This window comes from Anoplophora glabripennis, unplaced genomic scaffold, assembly GCF_000390285.2.
Source record: "Anoplophora glabripennis isolate ALB-LARVAE unplaced genomic scaffold, Agla_2.0 scaffold61, whole genome shotgun sequence".
NCBI lineage: Eukaryota > Metazoa > Arthropoda > Insecta > Coleoptera > Cerambycidae > Anoplophora > Anoplophora glabripennis.
This window is the reverse complement of record NW_019416237.1, coordinates 547,710-567,146: the sequence shown is the minus strand read 5'-3', so window position 1 is coordinate 567,146 and position 19,437 is coordinate 547,710. Positions and strand designations below refer to the sequence as shown.

At 31.8% G+C, this 19,437-nt stretch overlaps 3 protein-coding genes across 3 annotated transcripts in view; 2 read left to right on the top strand and 1 right to left on the bottom strand.

Moving 5' to 3' along the window:
• Positions 1–574: 574 nt before the first annotated feature.
• On the top strand, positions 575–3,696 carry LOC108917706 (lipase member H-B-like). The gene is made up of 2 exons (XM_023455654.1): positions 575–995; positions 3,506–3,696. Exons 1-2 carry the CDS (start codon positions 575–577, stop codon positions 3,694–3,696), a joined length of 612 nt encoding a protein of 203 aa, XP_023311422.1.
• Positions 3,697–6,618: 2,922 nt separating this feature from the next.
• On the top strand, positions 6,619–12,712 carry LOC108917747 (phospholipase A1-like). Its single transcript, XM_018724498.1, has 4 exons — positions 6,619–6,694; positions 8,996–9,361; positions 9,435–9,809; positions 12,381–12,712. Exons 1-4 carry the CDS (start codon positions 6,649–6,651, stop codon positions 12,638–12,640), a joined length of 1,047 nt encoding a protein of 348 aa, XP_018580014.1. The 5' UTR covers positions 6,619–6,648; the 3' UTR covers positions 12,641–12,712.
• A 202-nt stretch (positions 12,713–12,914) lies between these two features.
• LOC108917748 overlaps positions 12,915–19,437 on the bottom strand; it is a 21,476-nt gene continuing 14,953 nt past the window's right edge. Inside the window, exon 5 of the mRNA XM_018724499.1 lies at positions 12,915–13,146. Coding sequence (XP_018580015.1) covers positions 12,995–13,146 — 152 coding nt within the window. The 3' untranslated portion in view covers positions 12,915–12,994. The remainder of the gene's footprint in view (positions 13,147–19,437) is intronic.

Here is a 19,437-nt window from a genome sequence, read left to right as displayed (position 1 = left end):
CGTAAGGTAAAACAACTGTAGATCGTTAATGATAAGATAATTATTTTGCTGACTTACATCCGCTATAAAAACTTGTTTTCCAAAGCTCATAATCATAAGACTTCAAATAAAGAACTTTATGATCAGTGAAATAGCCTAGTTTTTATCAGAGAGAAAGAGATAAAGACAGAAGAGCCATACGGTTTTCCGTCAAAAAGACTATGAAGATACGCAATGGGACTCGCTGACTGTTTCTATATCTAAGTAGCCATTTTTAGGTTTTGAGCTCGTGACAAATTTTGATTAGGACATCTCTAACTATAACATTTTCCGACAATTTGACGGGTTGTCGATTTCCATTAACTATATGGGTGGTCCTTTCGTGTTGGTCTTTATCCAAAATGATGTTATGTATCTACTATTAGAAACAAATAAGATTATGAAATAATTTCTTCGAAGACTAGTAACCTCATTTGTTAATTTTAATAAATGATCCAGTTTTTATTTTACTGCATTTAGCAGTAGTTGGTCTGTTACAGTACTGACTTGAGTAATTATTAGTTATTTATAAATTCTCTAATAATCTAATAAAGAGATGGATGATCTGAGTTCATGGTTACCTATAGGCATTATAATTTCAGCAAAAATTATCACCCACCTAATTCTAGACCTGATTGTAATTCGCGGCGCATTGTTAGATCGCCTTATCCTGATCGGTCACTCCTTAGGTGGCCAAATCACAGGATTAGTGGGGAAATACTTCTATAACATGACAGGTTTAAAGTTGCCCAGGATTATAGCACTAGATCCTGCAGGACCTTTATTCAATCTGCGACCGGAAGAGGAAAGACTGAACAAACATGATGCTGATATTGTTGAAGTAATTCATACTGATGGTCGTATCTTGGGCTTCAAAGCCGCTACTGGGACCATCGACTTTTTCCTAAACGGTGGAAGTGATCAACCGGGATGCTGGAATATTAATTTTTTCAATATCACAACTTATACAGATCTAAGTAAGTAAATTTAAAAAAAACATCTCTCGTAGAGAATGAGTAAAATGTCTGTAAAAACTAAAACCAGAGATAAATGTTGTCATTTTAAATAAATATTACTACTAGAAAGTGGAAAAAATGCGCTTGCAAAAAGCACATGTTCTTAAATACTTTCAAAACTACGATCTGAATGAAATTCGGCGTAGATTTTTATAAAATCAGTTGCAATAATTTATGGATTAATAATAATCATGGAGGAATGGTTTCTTCCTTCTGAAAAGTAATGAAGATGCAGAGTGTAGTCGAAAGTTTATCTAAAAAAATTGCTACTCTTATTTGTGGAGAAATATAAAGGGTGTTTGAAAAAATTGTATCGTAAGTTGAAGGGTTGACAGAACATCAAAAAAAATTATATTTTTTCATATGGATTTTTAATTTTTGAGATAAATATAGAGAAAAATTGGTACAGGTAAGTTTTTGGAGGTGTTAAATATGTCAGTGTTATTAGCCAATTTCTACTTTTTAAATGTACAAGGTGCCGGAAACCAACTAACCATAGCTCAAGGTAGCTTACTTAAATAAAAACTTACTTAAATAAAAATAAATCGACTTTAAGTTATCTTTGTACAATTTTACTTTATTAAAAAGTTATGTTACTAATACTGTTAGTAAGAAGCAAAAGAGATTAAAAAATTTTTTGAAGGCAGATAACTTTTTGAGGAAATAAAATTATACTAAAGTAACTTGATTTACATTGGTTTCTTGCATCCAAGGAAGTCACCCTTGTAGTATGACTAATTCGTATCAGAAGATGTTGTATATTAAAGAACAGAAGCTGGTTGATCTTGTGATATTAATTTTTCTCAAAAATGGTACGATTTTAATAAAGTAAAAGTATTTTTTTTACATAAAAAGATGTAAAATTAAATTTTATACGAAATAACCTATCCTAAATGTTATAATTAACCATCGATCTCCAGCAGATGGTAAAATATCAACATTTTTACCATTTTCAAAAATTTATTTATATAAAACTTCAATTAATTCCGTTGTTTTTTGGATACGACTAAAATTTTGTTTAAAAAATCATCTTTGATTGATCTATAGGAAATAGTCGTCTTGTGTTTTAATGTTCTATTAGCTTCTAAATTTATTTATTCCACATCCTTTATAATCCTTTATAATGCGCTAAAAGAGCATATATCTTATTCTATTTTGATTACCTGCACCGTTTTAATTAACAAAATATGCATTTTCATAAACATTAAAAAAATATTTTGTTTCCTATACACTGTAAAAAAAAAATACTCAAATTTCACTCAATTTTACTCAATAATGTATAAATTTCTGTACAGACTCTATTGATTGAGTGAAATTTTCACTCTATTAGTATGAGTACAAGTGAGTGAAACTATTGCATCAGAAATGAGTGAGTTTTTCTCAAATCCGAGCTAACTATCAATTGAGCGACTTTTGACTCTATTTTGAGTATATAAAGCCAATTTAGAGATTACTTTTTCTCTAATGTAAGCATAAATTTAACTATTATTGAGTCATTTTTTACTCAGACTTAGTATTAACTGAGACCTGCCGGCTAAGGCCTGTTCTTCTGATGATCACACTTTTCTGAAGCATCGAGTTCGAGTATCTAACGGGCCCCTGTCTACTGTGGTCAAGATTACAGAAGCAACATGTAAGTGGTGCCATCTTCACGGCGCCATTCAAATTACTCGGAATTAATATACATTTAAACTCGCTCAGGAATGAGAACATTTACTCTGATTTTTGTACAAGTGCACCAAATACGTGAAGAATTTGTTTAAGGAGTACCTATATTTGATTGAAAGTACTCAGTTTTAGTTTAAATATAATCACAAATGAGTAAAATGATCAAAATGCCCAATATTAAGTGAAAATGTACTCAATAATTTCACTGAATGGATTCACTCCGAACCTTTATTGCTTTCACTCACACTGATTTTTTACAGTGTAATATCATCAGTTAATGATATTATAGGAAACAAAAATTCTACGGATTACACGGACTACACTTCCAATATCTAGTAGTAGTAAAAGAAGTAAATAGTAGTAGTAAAATCATTCGTCAGTAGAACCACCAGACATAGACCGGTTTCAAACTTATTGGGTCTCATGAGTAGCCGTAGGTAAGATACATCAAAGAGAGATACTTCGATAAATCAAAGGGGCTATGAATTATTTTCAGATTTTACTAATTAAAATAAGGAAAAAATATTCCTTTTAAAACCAAATTTTTCAAGTTGTATCTTTTTTATTGGTTTTCAAATTTTCATTTTTCTTACTAACTTTTTCTTATTTTAATTGATCAGCAAAATTTCCGAGTAACTTATTTTAGATAAATGAAAACCTGAATACAAAATAACATTGTAAATATTGTCTAAAGAGTTCTCTCAAATTTAATTTGGATCGGAAGTTATTTCGTGCTTAAAATGGCATTTTCTATCTCCTGTCTAACTACATATACTTTAGAATTATCTTCTACATATTTTTAGTTTACTGTGGCCACCGCAGAGCATACCAATATTTCGTGGAGGCGATTTTAAATCCCAGAGACTTCATAGCAACGGAATGTTCAGACTGGGTATCCTACAAAGCTGGTAAATGTGACAAAAACAAGAAAGTTTCGATGGGAGATATCACAGTCAACGCACAAGGAAATTTTTATTTAGAAACAATAACGTAAAAAAAATAAAGACAATAATGGATGAAGTGAATCTGTTCATAACCTGTTAGATATTTTCAGAAAATTAAATTGATTTGAGTTGTACAGTAACAGAAATATTTTTTCGGAAACCAAGACGTACGTTTGTTTCAGTAATTTCACTAATATTTTAGTACCTACTTTGATCACCAACTGTTTTATACTTTGCAGTATATTTTTTAATTAATTTATAATGTAAATAATTTATATGTAAATAGATATAAGATTTTCTGCTACATTTAAAAAACGTATATTTTATTACTAGCTCTCGCATTTTTTTCTCTATTTTAAAGTCATTTTAAATAACTTCAAAAACATTTTTTTTTCGATAACAAAAATCTAGGCATACAAAAGATATCTAACTCCATAAACGAAACATCCAATATAATTAATACCAAAACACATACATGATAGGTATATCTACTTAAATTGTTAAATAATAGAATCATTCAAACATTCTGTGTTCTACTGACTTATTATCACCCTTTACGAAGACTAATAACTAGAGAGCGGACAATGTGTGTCTTTAACCCGAAGAATAGGTCTAATTTTGGTAGAGATGTGTACGCGTTCAAAAATGTATTGTGTATAAACTATGCAAAATATAATTATTATGTATAGCAAATATATCGTATTATCCTCGCAAAGATTTGTACCCTTTATTTAAAATCCATAAATCATGTGAACAGGTTAAATAACGAGAAAATAATTAAGTTAATTTAGTTCTAAAGAAATGAAATGACACTCGCGCCCATCTCTAGTCCATCCGTCGACATCGGTTGCGTTTATCGAATTTCCTATTGGTCAGAATTCAAACTGCAGCCCAGTTATGAATGGAGCGTGAGTTGGACTATCATGTGCGTCGCCTGAGAATATTCGTTACATTGACTCCTAATTTCCAATTAAAAGAACGACACTATTTTTAACCGAACTTTATTTAATAAATATGTAGTATACAATTTCTGATTTTCTAAATATTTTATAACGCTTAAAAATGTATGTACCGTGGAATTTTCGTGAATTATCACGTAAATTTCCGATGCATACCCGACACGCCACTGCGTCATGGAAAATGTATCTAGGTTTATGAATGACATATCTATGTTCAAGGTTAAAGACACAAATTGTCCGCTCTCTGCTAATAACGTATAAAATAGTTGCTACAAAGAGATCTTTTTCTTTCCATATTTGGGAATGTTTCATTAGGCAACTTCCCTTTTTGTATACAGGGTGTCCACAAATTTCACCGACAACGTTTGACTACATATTCACGACGATAAATAAATACGATCTACGAAAAAAAAAGTTAAATAAAAACTTTTTGTCAAAAATAAAAATAATTTAATTAATAACTTCATAACCCTTTTACCGATCGCGTTAAAATTTTGCACATTTATTTGGACTATTATGGCGTATTATTTCTTAAAGCTTTAATCAAATCGATATACTGGGTGATAGTTTTTTCGGTTACCTCTCCCTTTTATCGGTCAAAACTTTTACAGTGGTCGTATTTTTTTTAAAACGGAAAGCAACATTGAAGAGGTCGTTTTATTTAAAAAAAAATATTGTCTATTGACAAAATCACATACAGAAAGCCATTCTTGAGAAAAATAGCAATATTTGCAGGTCTGTATGTTTCGGGTTGCGTAGCAGTGTCACGGATTTAAAACTTTGAGTTCAGTAGGCGATGAAAACAAGATGTCGATTACTGTGGCTGTTAGGTAATGTCATTATTGTCGTGTTTCTTTAGGATTCTCATCACTCCACACATGCAAATTATGAAGAGTCCGCAGTGTATCAAGACAATTAAATAAATGTATGTAAGACAAAACTTTAAAAAAGCAACTTCTTCGGCCATTTCATTTAACTCCTACTCAAGAACTTGAAAATTTAGATCTCACCGCACGTTTACAATTTTTCCACTGGTCGGTGAATAGCTTCGCAGATAATAATTTGCTTCAAAATTTGTTTTTTACCGTCGAATCTTGTTTTACAAGGAACGGAGTTGTAAATTTTCATAATTTGCATATGTGGAGTGATGATAATCCTAAAGAAACACGACAATAATGACCTGATAGTCACAACAATCAACCATCAGAATGGCTTTCTGTAGTCGATTTTCTTAAGAAACTATTTTTTTTTTAAATAAAACGACCTTTTAAATGTTGCTGCCCGTTTTAAAAAAATACGAGCACTGTAAAAGTTTTGACCGCTAAAAGGGAGAGGTAACCGGAGAAAACTATCACCCAGTATATCGATCTAATTAAAGTTTTAAGAAACAATATGCCATAATAGTCCAAATAAATATGCCAAATTTTAACGCGATCGGTGAAAGGGTTATGAAGTAATTAATTAAATTAATTTTAAATTTGACAAATTTGAAGGCTTGTAACTCAAAAACCAACAATTTTGTATTTAACATTTTTTTCGTAGATCGTATTTATTTATCGTCGTGAATATGCAGTGAAACATTGTCGGTGAAATTTGCGAACACCCTGTATAATTAAAAATATTAACGTAAAAAAGTATATAAACTTCAAACTGTTAGATTTCTGGTATGGAAGAACATTGTTTGACTTAATTTGATAAGATTTATTACACAAAAGAAAGTTTTTTAATTTGTTTGAGTTAGCTTAATACCTTTAAAATTTCTGCTACCAGTTTGGTTGATTCACAGCAATAAAAATAGTAATTTTTCCAACATTTACTTAAAATATAATTGTGTCCTATGTATATGCATTTATTAATACACATTATGTAGTTATATAATGTCGTTTAAAAATTTCCTGTTTGTTTTGTAATTAAAGACTAACAATAAGTATATTCTTTAGGGTTATCGATGTTAAAATAACATTCTTAAAGTTCATTTACGTTGTATAAATATAAGAAGAAGAGCGAATCTAATTTTTATTGGTTTGTCGTGTTTGAAGTAAAATGTCACGTTTTATTGGTGTCATCTTTGTATTTCTTTTAACATTAGGTAAGTAAGTTTAATTTTAATTATTTATTTGTCGTCGGTTCTGATGTAAATAAAATTAGAAATGAAAATAGTAAAAAAGTGATATGAAATACTACTAAAGCTCTAGTGAATCACTTTCGTGTGCTAATTTACATACTTTTACTATTAAAATAATTTCAGAACTTCAATGTATTACCTCTTAGGCTTTCCAATCATGTTTCACTGATGTGAGGCTTATAGTCTTAAGATTTGTTAATTTTAATAATAAAGGTTAACTAATGTTAAAACGTTAAACACAAACACACGCCCACAAAAACAGAAATCCAAAAGTCCTTTTTCCCAGACTAGGTGACCTTTATGTTTTTGGGGTCGCTGATTACGATCCCGGTATCCATATTACCCCATCACAACCTGTCTGACGACTGAGTTGTTTTAATCCAACCCTTTTAAAAGAATAGATAAAATGTCATTGTAAACAAAGAGATCAAAGATTAGATTTAATGTGAAACATCTATCAGATGTAAAAATACAAATAAATACTTTAATATGTTTTCGAAATGTCACAGTTGCGTTGAAATGTTTAAAACAAAATCTAAAGTATTTGCACCTATTAAAACTATATTAAATTTGGAGTCATTTGTTATATTTACTTTGAGTTTAACAAAAATAGCTAATTTTGGTATGACCACTATTTAATTCTTTGTTAAGAATTCGAAATCAAAATTCTTATACATGGTGTTCCGCATAAGAAATGACACAGGGCAGGTGCATGTAGGGGTGTCCAAAATATTGTAATTTAACCAAACTTACCTATATACAAAGTTGCACCCCTGAGGGATTATTAGCCCCCAAAGTTGGGCCCTAAATTTCGAAAAAAATTAACATCTCTGCAACACTTTACCGTAGAAGAACCACATTTGGTACATATTTAGGTTTATTACTGGTCTTCTTTGACTATGATTTAGATATGAAGTTAATTGAAGGTGTTCATTGGGGATGACTCACACCTTCATTGGTCGAATTGAAAAATAGTAATATTAATTCACAGCAGAATTTAATTTAACTTTTTTTTTACTTTTTTAAATTTTAAGAAACTTTATGGTTATCAAGAAAAACCGTATTAACTGACTCAAGATTTTAACAGTGTTCATTAAAAAATAATCAAAAATTCAATAGTAGGCTTTATCTTTTAAATTTGACAATTGGCCAAATAAATTTTACTTCACTTTTCTCCTAATTCTACAAAAAGAAAACAAGTACCTAGGTAGTTTTTAAATAAGTGAATATTGTATTAAGTAAAAAACCCAAATAAATAATAAAAATAATAACTGATATTTTTTCAACAACAATCAGAGGCATCTGAAATAAAATAATTTTATTTCTAACTGACAAGTTTGAAAGATAAATTCATTGCCTACTACTGACTTTTCGATTATATTCTAATAAACACTGTTAAAATCTTGTTTCAGTTAATACGATTTTTCTTGAAAACCATAAAGTTTCTTAAAATTTAACAAGAGTAAAAAAAAATATTAAAAGTAAATTCTTCTGTGAATAAATATTATTTTTCAATTCGGTCAATGAAAAAAAAGTTCGGTACAATTTTAGGGGTGAGTCATCCCCATTAAACACCTTGTAGTGCTTTAATTAACTTTAAATCATAGTCAAGGAAGACCAGTAACAAACCTAAATCATGTACCAAATTTGGTTCTTCTAAGGTGAAGCTAATAATTCTTCAGGGTTGCAACTTCGTATATAGGTAAGTTTGGTAAAATTACAATATGTTGGACACCCCTACATGCACCTGCCCTGTGTCGGTTCTTATGCGGGACACCTCGTATAACAAGATATTTTAACAAATTAAACTGACTTTTTATGGTGTATCTGATCCAAATATGATGCACCAAATTATGTAGTTTTAAGTTTTAGATAGTTGCAAATTTCAAGACAATATGTTATAAAAATGAATAAATACAACTAAAATCAAAAAGCACATTTTATTATCACATTCATAACAAAAACACTAGCTATCGTTACATGTTTATCTATGACACGAGTTATGTAGGTCTGCAACTATTTATTACCCAATTTCTTTCAATTAAAACATTATCAATTAAGCTCCTTTTGGAGTTTAAGGCAGTTCATCATCTCTGATAATGTCTATAATAATTGGTCCTACTGATATTAAAAGTAGGACAACATACAGTAAATACAATTTTTTTAAGTACCGTAAATACTGTATTTGTTAAGAGTAAAAAAAAAATGAATATTCTATCACAAGACCATACAGTACGACTATAAAACGTGAGAAATATTTTACAGGTGCAGAATGTGTCCTTGACGAGCGCCTAAGATTAGACTTCTTCAACATATACAAACACGCAGCTATTACAACCAGGGAAATACAACAGGATCCAGTAACTCCAGACGACGTGACTTTCTATTTGTACACAAAAAATAATTCTGATACATACATAAAGTTGAACGAACGTAACTTAGATTTGCTACATAATAAAACAATCGTATTTTTGATCCATGGTTGGATAAACAGTAAAGATGTGTTTTGGTACGAAGATGTAAAGAATGCGTTTCTAAAAACTCAAGAAGACTATTACATCGTCGAAGTAGATTGGAAGAAACCTGCTTTTGATTATTATTATGTATCATCTATTAACACTTACGACGTTGGTAAGTAATAGTTTAGAATAATTGCAGCTACAGGCAATTACGTAGCATAAACGGAGTACATATTTGCTTTTAGCAAAAATCATCGCCCGCTTGATTGTGAACCTAAACAGGAACCACGGTGTAAGTCTAGATAAAGTTGTTGTCATTGGTCATTCGTTGGGAGGTCAGATTACCGGATTCGTAGGAAAACGTGTTTATAAGCAGACAGGACAAAAGTTACCAAGGATCATAGCATTAGATCCTGCGGGTCCTTTATTTGTTCAGAGACCATATGACAAGAGGTTGAATAAACATGATGCTGAAGTTGTGGAGGTGATCCACACCGATGGTGGTACTTTTGGCTTCGAAGATGCTACCGGCACTATTGACTTCTTCCCAAATGGCGGGAATTCCCAACCAGGATGCATGAAAATTGATTTAGTCGACATCACAACTTTTATAGATCCAAGTAGGTAGTATATTTACAGAGTGTTAGAGATATATCTTTCGTAAATGCAACAGTTGACTTTTGTTCTATTGTGACCAAAAAAAATCATTAGAACATGTATCCAAGACTTGTAAAGATATGAATGTTTTAAATTCCAAAGCGCTAAATTATATTAGTCGCATATTTACACGAAATTTTTGTAGGTGATTTTCTAACGGCGCGGCGTGTAGAACTACTTGAAATAATATTTTTTTCAAATTTTATATTTTAAATAACTCCAAAATAAGGCAACTTCTGCCTTCTATAGTTGCAAAAATGCAAACCGAGTCTTTCGAATAATTTAAGCAAGTGATCGATTGCCTGCAATTTCAAAGCAAACAGCACAGTAATCTAATGTTTTTCGCCTTTCCTTTGAATGTTTTTATTTTCTTATCTTGTATTTTCGTGTCACGCTTATGATAACGATGAGTTACTCGACATGTTATTAATTTACAAAGAGTATTCAAGGGAAGTCGATACTGACCTCAACAAAGTTTAGTTTGAATAAATCAATAATGATGAAGTGAAACTTTACCAGAAACACCTTATTTATCTACGAGGCGACATTTGCCCGAAATAGGATTAACAACTTTCCCAATATTTATGTTTGGTCAATTGCTACTCTGCATACTTATAGGCAAAAAAATCGTCCCTATTATCACGTAGAAGCGATGTGTATATCCATTTCTTGGGTTATACGCCCCTACGTGATAAGAGGGACGAAATGTTCAAGACAGATTATCAGTAAATATCTCTGCTATTGTCAATGCTATTCTTGTTGGATCTTTTATCTTGCCAGATCCTATATCGAGTAAGAAGCTACCTAAAATTTTTGTAAAAATCATCTTGCATGTCTTCTAGAAGACTAAACGTCAAAGAGAACACATGGTCTGTACAAGATGGGGCGCTAGCCCATTTTAAGCTAGAAGTTTTAGAGAAGAAATGGATAGGTCATGGAAGGCCAGATCCGTGGCCATTTAGGTCATCAGATCGTAACTCTTGTGATTTCTTTTTATGGGTAGAACAATGTGCTGATACAATTAGGAGGAAACCTTTAGTCCTACGTTTACATACTTTTGTAACCTCAGGGGTTATTTCTTTATTTATCTATCTACCGTTATGACCAGTATCATAACGATATTGGATTTCAAAACAGTTTACTATTAACTTCTCGAAAGGTACTTTTCAATTTTTATCATCTACACTTTAATTAATACGTGGGAACTTACAAATGTTGTATGTTCAGAGAATGACTTTCAGGCACTTACCATCCATTGCTTACGTAGAATGTAATCCAGTGGCTGGCTGTACAGGGTGACTGAAGTTAGAAGAACAAAAAAGAAACACCAAAACTTTCCAGGAAGGGTTTTAATAACAATAAAAACAAAATAAACAAACAAAATAATGAGGACACACGGCTTCGAACGAATTAAGTAATTTACTCGCAACAGCGTACCGAGATTCAGGGAATGCGAGATCCATAGCAAAATTTGGAAAGATTTTATCCATTAATAAATTAACCCGAGACTCTAAAATTAAGAAACCTACCCAGTGTGGAACCCAAGGAAAAACTGCCTTTTCCGGAGATGTCTCCTGAATTCGACACCGCGCTTCGACACGCCCATTTCTTGAGTTCCGAAGTTTCGGTTCTTATCTTACTGGCGGGATCCCTGAATATCGGGACGCTTTGGCATAACTATACCATGTTAATAGTTATCTAATTCACTGAATTTACAATTGTATGGATAATTTTGAGACTAAACTAAACTTACAAATCACCCTACACCTTCCTATTCTGACTCCGCATAGCAACACGGGACGGATTAGTCAATATCATTTAATCTATTCTTATCGCTTGGAAAATCCGCCTAAAAATCAGCTATTTGATCTATTATTATTTTCCTCACAACATTCTAACAAATTATTTAACTATCTTGGAATTCTTTCATCATTTCGAATGCATTTCGCGCGTTGTTAGAAATATCGATTTTTGCCTTCACCATGGGCTAAACCGTCGCTAATGGATGGCCCAACACATGACCCCGATGGTCTAAGTATTCTAAGTCAACTTGTTCAAAAACATTGCTAAATTTCATGAGGCTTTCTCCGATGGATGGCTTTGGAAATTTATTACTCCCGGTGACAAAAGGCACTATAGTCTCTCGACGACTCTATGGCGACGCTAAATCTACTTGCAAACCCTTAACTTTTCATAATTTATTGTTGACTGAATTATTTTACTGTCTGAGTCAGCCCATCCGTTACAAGAACTAACAAATAAACTACCCCGCGTCCCGGCTTTTGTTACACTCTGGGGTACATCTTACCCAACTATACAATATGAATCAGACTGGCGACCATTTAAAACTATTTCTTTAAACTCCAGGTGTAAATGTTTTCGAAATTAATATGCTAAGTTTTTTTTTTGGGAAATGTTATTTGAAAAAAGAGTTTATTTTAAATAGTTTTACACGCTCTAAGAAAAAGTGGCTTAATTTAGGAAGATGTTTATTTGTAAGGACTTTATTTTGATTGTAAATTTAATACTTTTAGTTCCATGCGACCATTTTAGAGCGGGTGAATACTTGACTGAGGCTATCTTACAACCGAATGACTTTTCGGCAAGAAAATGCGCCGACTGGGATTCCTACAAGGAAGGTAAATGTGAAGATGAAGAAGTTACTCTAGGAAACCTCACAACAAAGTCTACTGGAAAGTTCTTCCTAGAAACGAATAAAAGTAAGCCTTTCGCGAAACACGGTTCTGAAAAAGAAGGATTAATAAACAAGTTGTTAGTAGTTTTCAAACAATAACTGGAAATATAAGGAATGGACAAAAATATGTAATACGTACAAGTTTATTTTCTGCTTAAACAACATGTTTTGTTACTTTGCATTACCAGAATAAATAAATTCTGTGTTACAAAAAGATATACGAAATACCTAGTGATTAATATTTTCCTTTTACGTGTCTTAAAATAAAATAAAACATAAAAGTATTAACCCTTTTTAGCACTTATAAATATCGTAAGTTACATAAGTATATGTTGGAATATTCACAACTTTTTAAAAACTATCTACATTTCTTTATAATCTCATCAATCCAAAAACGTTATTTATGGCTATATAACAACTAGCTAATTACTTTGCACAAAAATGAGTATTAAACTATTTTGGATATAATTTGTCATAGGGAATTTGTGTGACTGCTTTAAATATCACTTCGTCGAATATCGCTGCCAATACTTTTTCTACAGCTGGAGTAAATTCTTCTACTATGACGTTGAGATTCTCTCGGATCACATTTCTTGTCGCCTGGGCTGCAAATTGGAAAAGGCCCTTAAAATGTGAAGTAAAAACCAACCAAATGCAAACATGTTCAACTTCCAACGATCTACAATATCGTCAGATAATAATAATTATTTTATTAATGTAACACAACATAAAAATCTTAAACTTGTAGAAAAATAAATGTTTTAAACCAAAAACGAAAAAATAAAAATGCCAAACACGTGATTTCAATTCATTCGTTCACACATGAAATATTCATTTACTGGTTTCTTTTGATGCAGCTTAACTCTTGGTCAAAAAAAAATATTTTTGTAGTAATGTCAATGAGATTGAAATTAGGTATATATAAATGTATATTGTAACGCAAAAATATATGGCACATAACAGTGTGTTTTTAAAATAGAGCACTGTACAACTGTCAAGTTATAATTTTTTTTATCATTATTTGGTTATTAACTTTATCCATTCAATTTTAAAAATCCGCTGCAGCATGAGATAATTTTTTTTTTTTCATGAAGGGCCAGATCCGTGTCCAGCCAGGTTACTAGATCTTAACTCTTCTGATTCATTTTCAAGGGCAGAACACTCCGTTGATACAATTATCGGTAAACTACAATTATCGTGAGCTAGTTTTTTTATTATAAAATTTAGTAAATATTTAGCTAGGACCATTTGCTAATAAAATATTTTGTACAGGCTATCCAACATACAGGTTGTCCCGCATAAGAACCGACACAGGGCAGGTGCATGTAGGGGTGTCCAAAATATTGTAATTTAACCAAACTTACCTATACAGCGTGTCCCACTAGTGCGGGAAAGTCCAATATATCTATGTTAAAATGAGGAATATATGGATTTATCTTTTTTACTGTGTTTACACATTTCTCGGAATATACAAATTAAAAATATATTCAACTATACAGGGTGTTCCACTTTTCCTGGCCAGACACCAACTTTGGTTTTTTAAATGGAAACACATTTTTTATATTTTTTTCGGATTCTACATCAAAAATAAAGGGTACTTTGTGTAGAATATCTCGTTTGAAAGGTTTTTCTAGTCGATATTGGCTGCTTACATTTTCTGATACTGACAGGTTATACTAATAGCTACTAAGCCCATCTTTTTTATCAGATGTTTAGTAAGGACGACTCTTTCGAATCATGCTCCAAAAACTGGCCTGCGTTATACAAGGTGACCAAAATATCATGTCAAAATTGCCAATTGAAAAATTTAAAAATCTCGATTTTTTTAAATGCAACGCCCTGTTTATTTTCATACCATGAGATGCAGAATTACATTCTCTACAACTTTGCTATACCTGCTCCTATACCAAAATTCATTAGTTTTTCATGAAATCTCATTTCTATGAAAAAATGAGAAGTTTACAAATAGCTTATATGTAAAATAACGTAGTAGGCTACTGTCAAAGGATAATCTGGAAAATTTTCGATTCACATAAGGTTTAATAGAAAAACGACAGTAATAATTGTGAAATGAATTACTCTAAAGAAGAATTAGTAAATATGGTGTACGCCGTAGGAGAAGCTCATGGTAACTGTTTATTGGCAAGTCGTATNTTTATATTTTAAATAACTCCAAAATAAGGCAACTGAAGCCTTCTATAGTTGCAAACATGCAAACCGAGTCTTGCAAATAATTTAAGCCAGTGGTCGATCTCTTGCAATTTCAAAACTAACAGTACAGTAACCTAATGTTTTTCGCCTTTCCTTTGAATGTTTTTATTTTCATATCTTGTATTTTCGTGTCACGCTTATGAAAACGATGAGTTAGTTGGCATGTTATTAATTTACGGAGAGTATTCAAGAGAAGTCAATACTGATCTCTACAAAGTTCAGTTTGAATAAATCAATGATGATGAATCAAAACTTTACCAGAAACATCTTACTTATCGACGAGGCTAAATTTACAGAAATTGTATTAACAACTGTTTGAATATTTATGTTTGCTCATTTGCTAATCCCCATACTTATAGGCAAACAAATGTTCAAGACAGATTATCAGTAAATATCTGCTGCTATTGTCAATGCTATTCTTGCCAGATCCTATATCGAGAAAGAAGCTACCTATAATTTTTGTAAAAATCATCTTCCATATATTCTAAAAGATATGCCTCTGAACGTCAAAGACGGTACATGGTCGGTACAAGATGGGGCGCCAGCCCATTTTAGGCTAAAAGTATTAGAGAAGAAGTGTCATAGAAGGCCAGATCCGTGGCCAGTCAGGTCACCATATCTTAACTCTTGATTTCTTTTTATGGGTAGAACAATGTGCTGATACAATTAGGGTGAAACCTTTATTCCTACGTTTACATATTCTTGGGTACGTCATACCCAACTATGTCTGAATCAGGCTGGCGGCCTTTTTAAACCGGCAAAAAAACAGGCCACCCTAAAATATTTCATAAAAGCACCCAAATATTAATTAATGTAACTTAGAATTGATATTTGGTTGCAGCACCATCCATTGTCGATTCAGGTTGCAACGATTAACTAAGAAAAAAATATATTTAAGACAAAGTTAAATTTAATTAAAACAATAATAGAAACGGAACAAAAATAAACTTTTTTTCTTATGTTTAAAAAATTATGATGGGTGTTTTTAATGGATTTTTAATAGCGTGTATGTCCTTCTCGAGCCTGAGAGCGTATTTGGGGAATTTGCTTCATATTCTTCTTGAGGGGCCAGTCTTAGCTCTTGAAGAGTCTGTGGTATGACTGGTCGACGACGAATAGCCCTCTGAAGTTCATCCCAAAGATATTCAATTGGGTTAAGGTTCGAGCTGCATGCGGGCCAATCAAGCTTACGAATTACCTCGATTAAGTATTCAGTTACGACTCGTGCAGTGTGTGGTCTGGCGTTGTCGTGCGTTAAAACGAAACCTTCTCCAATAAAATACGAAAATGGAACGACAGCTTCTTGAAGACTATCTTTCATATATCTTGCAGGCGTTCAAAACTCCATTATCCACAAATATGAAGTCGGTACGTGCTTTCGTAGAAATGCCCGCCCATACCATAACAGAACCTCCATAAAATATGTATACTCGTTTAGATATGGTGCAGTCTGAATATCGTTCATTGTCTTCTCCACACCCTTTCCCGACCATCAGGTGATCGCAGACAGAAACGTGACTCATCATTAAAGGAATCCAATTTACATGTAGTAGCAATTGCGGTCCTGTGGCCGGCCTTCGTGAAGATAAACCATTTTCTACAAGCCTTCTCCTAATCGTCCTCTCACTTACTTCAACCCCTCACAGTGTTAGAAGGTGATGCTTAAGTTGAACTGCTGTTGACTTGCGATCCTCCAGTGTGTTGAGCACAACGAAACGATCACCAAGCGCCGTTGTTACACTTCTTCCGGATCCTTGCCGTCTCGTGACTTTGTCAGTTTGCAGATACCGATTCCACGCATCCTGAGACCTGAACGGTATTACGAGATATTTCCAATGAACGAGACACATAACGCTGACTCATCCATATTCAATCAATGCAACAACTTGAGAAGCGTCAGCAATAGTTAGCGGCATTGTTATCTTGTGAAAACTTTCATTCGCTGTCAAATTTAATTCTAAAAACAATGTGCATAAGCCTACCTGCCTTTTAGAGAATATTAATGATAAAAAATGATGCAGTCTGCTGCTGTGTGATTTACGCGATTAAAATTAAGATTAGGCTTACTAGTCCAACCAAATTACACTTGAAGAAAACAAAATTGTTACTGGACTTTTATAAGTGGAAATGGTAAAGGGACTTATAATAAATCTAAAAAAAAATAAATGCGTGAGCAGGGGCGGCGGAGGGTTGATTTGGGGGGTTGAAAAGTTATGAAAAATTGTATCATAGGGATTTCTGGCGAAAGTTGACGTCAAAGAAAAAAGTATCCAATACAAAAGTTGTAGAACATGCAAAAATCTACAACTTTTGTAGAGGTCACTTTTTAACATAACCTCAAAATTTTCGAGAAAAATGCGAAAAACAGGTTTTTTTCTGATTTTGACGAAACTTGGTGAAAGTATACTTTTCACTGTCTTAAATAACCTCAATTTTTTTAGATAAAAAAATCAAGAAGTTTCTGATATTCATTTCTTTCGGCCTGAAACACTTTTTTTTTTTTTTCAAAGAAAAATCATTGTACGGAGTTCTGCCGGTAATCATTTTTTTCATTTTGTCATATACTTTTTGGTGAAATAAAAATAACGTGTAATAACATTTCAAAAACATGCTCAAAAAAAGCAAAAAAATAAAAAATGACTTGAAACAATGAATTTTTCAGTTATTGATAATTTGTTTAAATTAAAAAACATTCAAAAACTGATTACACCATTCAATTCTACGGAAAAAAAACTGTGTCTCATTGTTTGACCCAAAACTTCATTTTTGTACAGTATTGCTATAAACATCTAAGTCGAATTACAAATGCACAAATGATAAATTTTATTATCTCAGGATGATTTGAGATTTCAGCAATATAAAGTATTAACTGCAAAGTCTACTGTTGACGCGAATTCCGAAAACCCGAAATTTTGCAAAATCGAATTTTAAATGAATTGCATATATACATTTTTCGCTCTATCCAATGGCGTCAACATTTTTGCAATCCCACGTTTCGTCTTCGACGGGCCATCATCAGATTAATTTTTTTAAATATATCGCTGCTATTTTTATGACAAAATCTAGTCATTTTTAATTCTGTATTAGATGATATTACTATTGTAATCGCTTAAAAAGGTTTTTAGCTATCATTAAAACATTTTCCAGAGTACGGCTCTGAACGCTCAAAATACCTGTATCTATTGGAGGAGAAAAGGAGAGGAGAGAATAAAAGTCAATAAAAGCACAAAATATCCAACAATTTTTTTAATCCATAGTTTAAAAAGTTGTACCTAATAAAAGAATAATGCGAATTTATGAAATATTTTATTATTTCTAATTAGTATTGCTAATAATAGTAAAAAATTGTTGGATATAAATAGCAGCGATGTATTTAAAAAAATTAACCCGATGATGGCCTCTTGAAGACGAAACGTCGGATTGCAAAAATGTTGACGCCATTGTATAGAGCGAAAAAAGTGGCATTGTAAATATGTAATTTATTTTAAAATTCGTGTTTAAATAAAGCCAGAAAAAATTAAACAATTTAGCAAAATTTCGGGTTTTTCCGGATATCTCCGGAACTACACGGAATTTTAAAAATTTCTAAACAGCCTATTGTTAGGTATAAAAAAACACAACTTTTTTCTAATCTGAGCCACCCCGTATCTTTTACCGTTTCCTAGATCCTAATGCTATCCCATCCTTACCTTGGACACACTGTATATCTATGAATTCATCAAACTTTAAAAAAATAAGTACACTAATCGATCCTACGGAAAAAAATGATTATTTATTTTATTTATTCACTATTCGACTTGTTTATAGCAATACTGTATACAAATAGTTTTGGGTCAAACAATGACAGTTTTTTTATTTTTTTTCTGTAGAATTGAATGGTGTAATCAGTTTTTGAATGTTTTTTAATTTAAACAAATTATCAACAATAACTGAAAAATTCATTGTAGCAAGTCATTTTTTACTTTTTTGCATTTTTGAGCTGTGATTACAATTTTTTTTATTTCACCAAAAAGTATGTCAAAACGTAAAAAAATAATTACAGGCAGAATTCTGTACGATGATTTTTTTAAGTAGAATTTTTCTTTGAGAAAAGTGTTTCAGGCCGAAAAAATGAATATCTCAGAAACTTCTTGATTTTTTTATCTAAAAAATTTGAGGTTATTTAAGATAGAGAAAGGTATACTTTCACTAAGTTTCGTCAAAATTAAATTATGTTTGTGGAAATGAGAAATAAAAAACGAAAAATCAGAAAAAAACGGTTTTTCGCATTTTTCTCGAAAATTTTGAGGTTATGTTATAAAGTGACCTCTACAAAAGTTGTAGATTTTTTCATGATCTACAACTTTTATATTAGATACTTTTTTGTTTGACGTCAACTTTCGCCAAAAATCCCAATGATACAATTTTTCATAACTTTTCAACCCTCCGCCGCCGCCCCTGCTCACGCATTTATTTTTTTTTTCGTTTATCATAAGCCACTTTACTATTTCCAATTATAAAAGTCCAGGTAATAATTTTCTTTTTTTTCCCCTCTAAATGAGTTATTTTGATCGGTCTATGATGTAGATGTGGAACAATCGTCTTCGAGGATTGATAATGAAAAAGAACTAGATTAGGTTACTAACTAGCTTATGAATTAAGCAGATAAGTAAGTATAATGTTGTTTTCGAAATTAACACGAATTT